Source organism: Cyprinus carpio, chromosome A16, assembly GCF_018340385.1.
Source record: "Cyprinus carpio isolate SPL01 chromosome A16, ASM1834038v1, whole genome shotgun sequence".
NCBI classification, from domain to species: Eukaryota; Metazoa; Chordata; class Actinopteri; order Cypriniformes; family Cyprinidae; genus Cyprinus; species Cyprinus carpio.
Genome location: NC_056587.1, coordinates 21,355,800 through 21,367,275, shown reverse-complemented (window position 1 = coordinate 21,367,275; position 11,476 = coordinate 21,355,800). Strand labels below are relative to the sequence as shown.

The 11,476-nt window shown below is 35.3% G+C and overlaps 2 protein-coding genes across 5 annotated transcripts in view; both read left to right on the top strand.

The window, feature by feature from the left end:
- Positions 1-4,956: 4,956 nt before the first annotated feature.
- On the top strand, positions 4,957-11,213 carry LOC109083953 (leukocyte elastase inhibitor-like). 4 transcript variants are annotated; one of them, XM_042773260.1, is made up of 8 exons: positions 4,957-5,042; positions 5,150-5,326; positions 5,860-6,018; positions 6,143-6,298; positions 6,377-6,494; positions 6,718-6,860; positions 6,974-7,141; positions 7,342-7,816. In XM_042773260.1, the coding sequence occupies exons 2-8, from the start codon at positions 5,159-5,161 to the stop codon at positions 7,741-7,743; spliced, it is 1,314 nt and encodes a 437-aa protein (XP_042629194.1). In that variant the 5' UTR covers positions 4,957-5,042; positions 5,150-5,158; the 3' UTR covers positions 7,744-7,816. The 4 variants fall into 4 exon arrangements, with proteins under 4 accessions (XP_042629194.1, XP_042629195.1, XP_042629193.1 ...); XM_042773261.1 differs by lacking the exons at positions 4,957-5,042; positions 6,377-6,494; positions 6,718-6,860; positions 6,974-7,141; positions 7,342-7,816 and adding exons at positions 8,839-8,949; positions 9,707-9,824; positions 10,021-10,163; positions 10,290-10,457; positions 10,743-11,213 and having other exon boundaries at positions 5,125-5,326; positions 6,143-6,187; XM_042773259.1 differs by lacking the exon at positions 4,957-5,042 and having other exon boundaries at positions 5,142-5,326.
- LOC109068424 (leukocyte elastase inhibitor-like) overlaps positions 8,347-11,476 on the top strand; it is a 43,990-nt gene continuing 40,860 nt past the window's right edge. The window contains exon 1 of the mRNA XM_042773253.1: positions 8,347-8,407. The gene's annotated coding sequence lies outside the window, so the exon portion shown is untranslated. The remainder of the gene's footprint in view (positions 8,408-11,476) is intronic.

Here is an 11,476-nt window from a genome sequence, read left to right as displayed (position 1 = left end):
AGAAGAAACGAGCTTCTCCTCATTGTCTTTATGCCAACAATCTGTATGAAAAGAAAATCTCGGACAGCTGGTTGAGTCCTTGAATTCAGTATGAAGTAGATGAAAGAGGCAGTTTCAGCAGTGAAACATACACACACACTGTGACATGGCTCAGAAGTCCAGCATCGGTTACCTGGAAACAGGTGTTGGTTTCCTACTGAATATTTCAAGCAGCTCATCGCTAATAGTTGAGCTTCATTGTTGGCTGTTTTCAGAAGAGCAGGCCTTGTAACCTTAACCCCACGAACTCAGCATATATAGATGCCATGTTTCAATGACCAATAAGGTCAGATCTTTATACAATGTGCTATTTATGATATTACTATTCAAAGTGCTCAATAATTGTTCTCTGAAAGCACTAAAACAGCTGTGCAGTTTTGAACACGAATTTCAGACCTTTAGAGGTTACATGCCCAGGTCTTATTTTACCCTGAAATTAAAAGAAGGTAATATAAAAGAATATAGCTTAAACACAAACATGACTACATTTGAGATTTGTTTGCATTGTGACATTATTATTTTTATGATAATAAAGCATGTTCTCCCCAAATTCTCAGAAGTTTCTCTGCCACTTTTACTTATTTATTCAGATTCTGAAAAAATTACAGTTTTGTTAATCCATACACAGCAGCAACAACAACAAAAGATAAGGTGAGATTTTTTTAATTTTTTATTTTTTGCCCCTTTTAAAACTTGATAAGACTATTTACTTTCCTCTGCTAAATACATGATTACGGTTAGCATATTTGTAACTAATGAAAATAACAAAAGCATGCACATAACAAAAGTACAAACAAAAATTTAAATGAAAATTGAAAATGTAAAACTAAAGTATAATTCAAAATATTAATAAATTGTAAAATATTATATAAATGATAGAACAACACTGAGTCTCAATGGTAATTTTTTTCTATTACTATAATAAAATTGTTTTATTTTAATCATCACAAATTAAAGGCAGTATAACAAATTATATTATGATATATAAATATTAAACAAATTAAATATGATAAATCTATCATAAATATCACATATTGTTTTTTTAATAGTAAAGTGAATTTATGATAAATTATGTCTTCATAACATTATTTTAATGCAAAAAAATATATAAATAATAATATTTAATGGTCCTAAAAACTATATTTGCTTTATACATACATACATACATACATACATATATATATATATATATAAAATTTCGTCTTAACATTTTTGGGATGAAATGTGACCTGGTCTCGTTTAATGACATTCATCTCTTTTAATGTGAAATTATTAAAAAACATAATTGGCTACAGATCAGAAGACAAACATTTGAGAAAGTCTAAAATGCAAAACAAGCAGTGTTTAAAGTGGACTTTCCACCTCTGCATGTTTTCACTAACCTGTGTTTTCATAATTACTAAAGAGGTCTGTGAATTGCAGTCATAGAATGCAGCTAATCAAATGATAATGTTTGTTGTGTAATTTCACCTGACACATTAGTTTCCTGTAGCTTGTTTCTTCTTGTTAACCTGATCTGAAGTTGCCAGCGCAATATATGGAGACAGACATCATTAAAAATGTATGCTTTTGAGGTGTCACTTAATCTTTGGCGGTTGCTGATAACTTTATACCGGAGGGTGATTTAGAGTTTTTCAGTTTGCTGTTTATAGACATATAGCCTTTACATTTATTGACATATAACATCCAAAAAAAAAAATATTTGAACCTGGATCTCAAGCCTCATGCCTTTTCATTGCCAGAATGTGACTTCAACATTTTCTTTAAATGCGAGCCAGATTCTTAAAGGCTTAAGACCATTAAATTGTAACTTTTAAGCAGTATGAGTTAGAAACACTGTATTTTGGAGAGATGCACCTGGCAGATCTCTCTGAGAAACTGCGCTCTTGATGTGCTGCATTGAGTTTCACTGGTTTCCATTATTCAGAGGGCTCTGGCACAGCTATTCATGCCTGGGAACCAAATCCTCCTCCTGTCACAACCAGATCAACCAATCAGAACAAAAGCCCAGAAATGAGAAATGACTACAGGCTATGGTGAACATCCAATAATCAAATAATCTGCATGCAAACCTTCATTTGCATGTTGTTACTACAAACCAGTTTGACTGCTTTAAATTAATATTTAATCCAAAAATGAATGTTTGCTGAAAAGTTACTCACCCTCAGGCCATCCAAGATGAAAATGAGTTTGTTTCTTCTTCAGATTTGGAGACATGTAGCATTGCACCACTTGGTCTGCAGTAAATGGGTGCCATCAGAATGAGAGTCTGATAAAAACATCACAATAATCCACTTCACTCCAGTCCATCAGTTACCATTGTTTCAGCTTAAATATGAGTCGATAATCCATAATAACGCTTCCTCCAGTGAAAAAGTGGTCTGGTCTGAATCAGGAGAGAAATCTGCACAGACCAAGCACCGTTTACAAGCCAAAACAGCTCTAAACAAACATGTGGGTGGATTTTGATGGGACAGACAACAGGAGATAGACTTTTATCACTGGAGGAAGTGCTATGGATTTTGGCCAGAAGCAACATTTTGAAGTTAAAACATCTTCATGATGGATTTGTTTCTTACAAACACGCAGCTTTTGTCTTCTCCAGATGTGAACTGATGGACTGGACTAGAGTGGTGTGGATTATTGTGATGTTTTTATCAGACCCTCATTCTGACGGCACCCATTCACTGCTGAGCAAGTGATTCAATGCTACATTTCTCCAAATCTGATGAAGAAACAAGCTCATCTACATCTGGGATGGTCTGAGGGTGAACACATTTTCAGCGAATTCTCATTTTTGGGTGAAAGATTCTTGAATCATTCACTCAAACATGACAAATATGTTTTCATTCAATTTATGTATGGGATATGTGTGGGCTGTTTGCAGTATTTTGCAGTTGTGAACAATCCTACAATCATACAATGAACTCATTTTGTAAATTTCCCAACTAGGGGGTGTGGAAACTAATGCAATTGCCCTACAGTTTACAGGTGGGGCCCTAGAAACCCATGAGATGTTATGAGTTTACAAAAACATCTCACTGACAGGATTAAGCATGATTTATAAGCAAAAACAACACGTTTAAAGCTCCACATATATCAAAAGAATCACATCTGATAGTCATATAACATCATATTATGCCCGTTTATGTCATCCACTAAAACTTTCCAATCAATAATGGGTTTATCAAGGAGCTAAAGACAGCGACTCGACTCAGGAACATCAACAATAGAGTTTTTGTGACAAAACCTGAAACCTTATCAAAGAACATTTTGTAAAGTCAAAATTTTAACTATATGACTTCAGATCAAAGCTACTGGCATAAATCCTGTCAAGTGTGGAGATGACAACATGTTTGCACACCTAAATGTGAACTTATAACACCCACAATGACTCAACGCTGTTTATTTGGTTTCTTTTGATTTATTTTACCTTTAACTTAAGAACATGATTCTTTTTTGCGATGACACCCTGGTTGAGAATGCCATGGGAAAAGCCTTTTTAACTTGAGACACTATTATTTATGAATAAAACATAAATAATAGTGCTTTGGTGAAAAAAAAAGCAATGCTACATGCGATTCATAAACTTTCAGTATTTAATTACAATTTCTGTTCTGTCCTTTTTTTTGGTATAATGAACAGTTGCCTGGCTGATCTTCATATTATTTCAAGGTATTTATATTTTCTTACATTTCTGGGTTAAATAACAGCGCTACTCATTTCATTTGACGTAAAAATAATTTTTAATCAATAAAAAGAATCACCCCGCAGTAGTAGTTGACATCAATTCAATGTCAGAATTATTAAACATAGTGAGAATTGTATCCCACAGATGAACTGTGTTTATTTCATAACACATATACCACACCCACCTTAGTAAACTGCACAAAGTAAGCCAACTAATAGTATCAAGTCCAATAAATCAAATATTGTTTAGAAAAATAATCCTTTCTAAATAGGCTACTTGCTGTGTGTGTGGTGATGATTATGATTATTGTCATTTTTTTTTTTTCCAGGGTTTTTAAATGTCACAGTGAGTCCTACTTCCACTAATTAGCCAAATCCTCATCAGCTCATTATTTTACACAATTATGATTACAAATGAATTATAATTTTCTGCCTTACATTCAGGATTGTTTCTTCAGCTATGCACTTTTATTTCCCAGGTCTGAATTTTATTCAAAATATTGTATTTATTTATTTTTTTGTATTATTTATACTTTTTTTATATGAAGGTCATATTAATAAACTGCCCTGAAAACCTTTTACCCTGACTATTATATATATATATATATATATATATATATATATATATATAATTATATATATTTTTTTTTTTTTTTTTTACAAATTTTAAAATTATATATTTTTTATTCTTATTCTTATTTTTGATGATTTATGATTTACATGATTTATAAAAATTTTTCCAGTCATTAGATTTTGATGATAATGTTTTTGTTTGCATATTTCAATTGTCAGTGAAGAGCTTCACATGTGATCAAGGTAAATATCGCTTGTGTACAGAATATTTAACTGTGCATCATTTCTAATCAGGCTGTAATTTAACTGTCAGATTATACAAAAAGTATGAAAATACCAGCCTGTTTTTTATGTTATCTATGAAAAAAAAAAAAAAAAAAAAAAAAAAGATCCAGTCAGATAAAATGAACACAGCATTGGCTGTGACAGTGAGCTTGAGCTTTAGGCAATATTTGAATGAGAGTATTGAAGGATAAAGCATAATACATCACTCAATTTGTTGGTTTTGTCAGTATCAGATGTGTATACATGTATCAATAAAAGAAACATGAATTTAATTACAGGGTTTATAGTTTCAGTCTTACAGGAGGGATGGATTTGGATTAAAGTCTGGGTGGTTTTTAGGGTGAGGCATCCTTTATAAGAAAGACACTCATAACAGATGATCCATTCACCTCAGACACAAGGGAAAACTGCTGATTATTCTAGTTAAAGCTTTTGTTGAACGCTGTTTGTTAGAGGTACTTTTCTATATGTTATTTAAATAGAACCAGCAGATTTGAAATATTTGAGTGCAGCGATGAAGAAGATAATACTGTTATTCAAACTATTGCTATTTCTTGCTCAGCTTGTGAAAATGGAGCCTTTGACTGCAGCAAACACACAGTTCTCTCTAAACCTGTTCAAGAAGATCAGCGGAGGAAACACATCAGGAAATGTGTTCTACTCTCCGATCAGCATCTCTTCAGCTCTCGCCATGGTGTCGCTCGGAGCAAAAGGAAACACAGCGGCGCAGATGTTTAAGGTGATCTCACACTTATGCATTTTTTATGGCAAGTTGTTTTTCCTTTAATCAACAAGACAGAAGTGGAATTTCAAAAATGTATTAGTGATATAATCAATTTTTGTTCCAATTCTGCATCCATTCAAATGGAATTCAAATTCAGGAATTGGAATTTAAAGGAATTCTGAATTCCATTTGGAATGCTGCCACATTCCTGCTTTGAGGTGTGACTAATTTTGGTTTTTTTCTGGGATAATGGGCTTTGTGTTTGTACAGACAAGACCAAAGTGGTCTCATGTTGCAGTTTCACTTAAAGAGCAGGACACCTGGACAGATGGTCATTCTGGGTTGGGCTGTTTGGGTTTCAGCTATGACTAAATGCTCAGTCTGTGTAGTTTCAATTTAATAAATAACCGGATAACACTAACGTGAAGTAAAGATGGTGTTTGCTGCACTATTTTAAACGATTTGTGCAATGCATTCGCAATAGATGTTGAATTTATCAGAATAGTGAGGTTGCCTTTATTAATAATACTACAAAAAATGCTGTGTAGGTTTTGGGATTTAACAATCCCCCCAAGATGCCTGATGCCGCGACTCCAGCACCTTATCAACAAGCCCAGAAGCCCCAGATGCCCTGCGGCAACAAGGGTCAACATGAACTACCAATGATGCAACAAACCCAGAAGTTGGAGAAACCTGCCGAACTCAAGGTTTAGTATTAGTATTTATATGAAGCACTAACTTCATGACTTGCAATGACAGCTGTATTTGCCTTAGTGGTGCATGTAGATTTTGATTTCATCTAATTTAACTTTATATTATTGATGCTAACAGAAATCTCCTGCTCAGCTCACATCTGGACAAAAAACTGAGGATCAAATTCATTCCAGCTTCAACAAGCTCATGAGTGAACTGAACAAACCAGGAGCGCCGTATGTGTTGAGTCTTGCCAACCGTCTCTACGGAGAACAATCCTACCAGTTTGTTGAGGTAAGACTCAAAGAAAATAATTCAAAGTTCTGGAAACACTAATTTCATGTGCACACCAATCGATTTGCTCTGTTACAGAAATTCCTTAATGATGCAAAAAGATACTATGAAGCCGGACTGGAGGAGGTGGACTTCAAGAAGAAACCAGACGCTGTGCGTCTCGACATCAACAAATGGGTGGAGAAAAACACTCAAGGTGAAAACCAGCAATACATTATTCTCAATTATAAAGTTATTCTACACTCTTACAAATTAAAGTTAATTCATATTTTTGGCAGCACTAGGTTCAGCAAAAAATGGCCATGTTTGGCTTCATGGTCTCTTCAGATTATAGTTATTTAAAAAAAGATTAAAATGTCAAGCCAAGCAGGCCAGTTCAAATCAACGCTCAAAGTGACCAATGTACATTTGTATTTTAGGAAAGATCAAGGACTTGCTCCCACAGGGAACCATCGATCTGTTGACGAGACTGGTCTTGGTGAACGCCATCTACTTCAAGGGGAACTGGTTGGTGAAATTCCCGAAGGAAGCCACCAGAGATGGACAGTTTAATCTGAACAAGGTGAGAGTTCATGCTCTTGTTTTCTTTTTGAAATACAGTTATTTTAAGTTGCTCATGCAGTAACAGTCATGAAATATGAGGAGTTGTGACATGTTTCCATTGATGCTTGGCAGTATCGAACTAAACCAGTGAAGATGATGTATCAGGAATCAAAGTTTCCTCTGGCCTTCATCCCAGAGATGAACAGTCAGGTTCTGGAGCTGCCGTATGTCGGGAAGAATCTCAGTATGATGATCATCCTTCCGAATGAGATTGAAGACGAAACCACTGGCCTTCAGAAGGTGAGACGCCACAGATTCTGCTCCCAAAAGGGAGCCTTCGCAGCAAAGCCATAGAAGAACCGTCTTGTCAGTGCCAATGCCACTAAAGAACCTTTATTTTTAAGAGTGTATATGGATTGTTGTTTCATTATATGTTTATGGCAAATACATGTGTGGAGTTATTAATATTCATATTCATACTATTTTTATGTCTCATCCAGCTTGAAAAGGCACTGACCTACGAGAAGCTCATGGAGTGGACCAAACCCAGCAAGATGCGTCAACAAGTAGTTAACGTATCTCTGCCCAGATTCAAGATGGAGCAAACCTATGATAACATGAAGAGTCTTCTGATCAGCATGGGGATGGAGGATGTTTTTGATGAACGGAAGGTGAATCTTTCAGGCATGTCGCCCAACAACGACCTGGTTGTGACAAAGGTGGTTCATAAAGCCTTCATTGAAGTAAACGAGGAAGGAACCGAAGCGGCTGCATCCACCGGCGTCGTCGTCGGCATACGCTCATCTGCACCGATGTTTATTGCAGACCATCCCTTCCTTTTCTTCATCCGACACAATCCCTCCAACAGCATTCTCTTTTACGGACGCTTCTGTTCTCCTTGAAGATAGTAATGATGAAGTGATGATTCTAGCTGCATGTGTTCCTTTAATAAATAAAGTCTATTAAATAATTGAGTGACAATGTCTGTATGCATTTACTTTGAAAGCACTTTGAGTCTTGAGTTCTGATACAAAAATAGGCAAAGATAGATCTGGTTTGATTTCAATTCACTTGCATAGTTATAAACAATACATAATTGTTAGGCTATATGACTATAACATCATATAATTATATAATTTTACAACACTTGAAATTCCTAAGTATTTCACAGTGACACATACTTTAATAATCACATTATGATTAAGAATGACAAATTATGAGTAATGAGTATGAGTAAGTTATTCATCTTTCTTTAGTTCAGGTTTGTTTCTTCTGCTACACACATTTATTTGATTTTTATTTAGGATAAACAAAGAGTAAGAGCAATCAGTTCAAGTTTGATGGTGTTCAACGTGGATAAACCTATCAATGAATAACAGAAACATTATTATTTTTTTAATTATTACAGGGGAATTTTAAAACTGAAATTACAGGAAGGCTGGACTTGGATTAAAGGCTAGTCATTTTAGGGCGAGGCATCATTTATTAGAATGACACCCATAACTGTTGATTCATTCATCTCAGGTACGCTCAGGATACTCGTTTCATTTCTGCGGATTGTTCTAGGTAATGCTTTTACTGAACTCTGTTTGTTAAAGGTGCATAGAACTAACGAGATCTGTCCACCTTCAAATCTGCTGTTATTTAAACTACTGCTATTTCTTGCTCAGCTTGTGAAAATGGAGCGTTTATCTGCAGCAAACACACAGTTCTCTCTAAATCTGTTCAAGAAGATCAGCGGAGGAAACGCATCAAAAAATGTGTTCTACTCTCCGATCAGCATCTCTTCAGCTCTTGCCATGGTGTCGCTCGGAGCAAAAGGAAACACAGCGGCGCAGATGTTTAAGGTGAACTCACAACTGTGTGCTTTTTACGGCCAGTTGTTCAGAATTCAAATTGCATATATATATATATACAACTCTGTGTAGGTCTTGAGCTTTAACAATCCTCCCAAACCCGGCACCGCGACTCCAGCTCCTCATTATTCAGTGGATCAAATTCATTCCAGCTTTAACAAGCTCATGAGTGAACTGAAGAAACCAGGAGCGCCGTATGTGTTGAGTCTTGCCAACCGTCTCTACGGAGAGCAATCCTACCAGTTTGTTGAGGTAAGACTCAAAGATAATAATTCAAGGTTCTAGAACTGTTCTGAACTCTAATGGGTCATTCCATTTCAAATCAACCATATTTCATAAACTCCCCCAGCTAAAACTTTTGATTTTGTTAATTTTTTTTTCTTCTTCTGAAGGTAGACAAACATAAATAGTGATGAAAGCCAAAATATTAAATTTCATGGATGAATATTTACAGACTGAGTAATACATTATTTTGTAGAGGGGGCTTAAAATGACAGTTTTCAACTGAGATTTGAAACTAAATTACATGATGATATAAATGACTTTATAAAGATGGCAGCATCATTATTTAATTTTTACAGAGATCTATTTGTAAAATCTGTCGACTTTAGCAATCTTTGTTGCATTATATACCAATAGTGATAGCTCAAAAATAGAAAAAAAAATTGTTTTTTTTTTTTTGAGTGCATGCCTGTAACTTAAGAAGTATTAAAGACATTGTAATAACCTTTTAGATTTTGGTTCTTAACATATTTTTCTCTTGATTTCCAAAGAGAATATGGCTCCAAATCTTAGGTGTAAATTGTGTATAAAAGTAGATTACTCAATTTAATATTAATTTACTCATTACTCATTTAATATTTTGGCATTATTCTTCATTTATGTATTTCTTTCACCAGGAAAAAATAAATGATTTAAATCAAAAGTGTTAGCTGAGGACTTCTGGTTGAGTTGACATGAAATGACCCTAATTTAGAATTTGCACCTCAATTGATTTGCTCTGTTACAGAAATTCCTCAATGACGCCAAAAGATACTATGAAGCCGGACTGGAGGAGGTGGACTTCAAGAAGAAATCAGAAGCTGTGCGTGTCAACATCAACAAATGGGTGGAGAAAAACACTCAAGGTGAAAACCAGCATGAAGTTAATCTGAATTTTAAGATACTCTATACTCTTAATGTTTTTGCAGCACAGTGTTTGGCTTGATATGGTTCTTGAATTGAGCTACATAGTTATTTAAAATAATAATAATAATTTTACATTTTAAATAAAAATATCAAAGTTAAAACCAATGCTCAAAATGGACAACATTTGTATTTTAGGAAAGATCAAGGACTTGTTCCCACTGGGATCCATTGATGCATTGACGAGACTGGTCTTGGTGAACGCCATCTACTTCAAGGGGAACTGGGAGAAGAAATTCCCAAAGGAAGCCACAATAGATGGACAATTTAGGCTGAACAAGGTGAGATTTCACGCTCTTGTTGTTTCCTTTATGATCCAGTATTTCTATACAGTATACAGTATTTAGTTTATGCAGTAGCGGCCATGAAATATGAGTTTCAACGTGTTTCCATTCCTGCTTTGGAAGACTCAAACTAAACCAGTGAAGATGATGAATCAGAAGGCGCAGTTTCCTTTGGCTTTAATCCCGGAGATGAACAGTCAGGTTCTGGAGCTGCCGTATGTCGGAAAGAATCTCAGTATGTTGATCATCCTTCCTGAAGAGATTGAAGACGAAACCACTGGCCTTCAGAAGGTGAGACGGCACAGATTATACTAAAGGTCTCAAAATGGGGTTTTCACAGTGATGCCATAGAAGAACTTTTTCAGTGAACAGTGCTTAAAAATATATATTTTCCTAGTGCAAAGAATTGTAAATTAAAAAAAATCCAAAGAACCCTTTTCCACTGTAAAGAACCTTCTTTGGAATGGAAAGTTTCCATGGATGTTAATGGTTTTTAATGGAACCATCGATGCCTATAAAGATGGTGTATGGAACATTGTTTCAAAAATATTCATACAATTTTTATGTGTCATCCAGCTTGAAAAGGCACTGACCTACGAGAAGCTCATGGAGTGGACCAAACCCAGCAAGATGCGTCGACAGGAAGTTGAAGTATCTCTGCCCAGATTCAAGATGGAGGAAACCTATGACATGAAGAGTCTTCTGATCAGCATGGGGATGGAGGATGTTTTTGATGAACGGAAGGTGAATCTTTCAGGCATGTCACCCAACAATGACCTGGTGGTGACGAAGGTGGTTCATAAAGCCTTCGTTGAAGTAAACGAGGAAGGGACCGAAGCGGCTGCAGCCACCGGTGTCGTCATCGCCAATCGTTCATTTGCACCAATGTTTATTGCAGACCATCCCTTCCTTTTCTTCATCCGTCACAATCCCTCCAACAGCATTCTGTTTTACGGACGCTTCTGTTCTCCTTGAAGATAGTAATGATGAAGTAATGATTCTAGCTGCATGTGTTCCTCTAATAAATAAAGTCTATTTAATAATTGAGTGAAACTGTCTGTACGTGTTTACTTTGAAAGCACTGACTCTTGAGTTCTAAAACAAAACAGCCTACAGAACCAAAAAGAGACAGAAAGATTCTAGTAAATAACTGACTTAAATGGCCACTCTAATAGCATCATCAGGTTTGATTTCAATTCAATGGCATAATTATATACTATACATGAATATTATATAATATAATTATATCACATATGAACAAGGCGTTTCATTAGGCATGTATTCACAAATTATAAGTATTTCACAGTGAC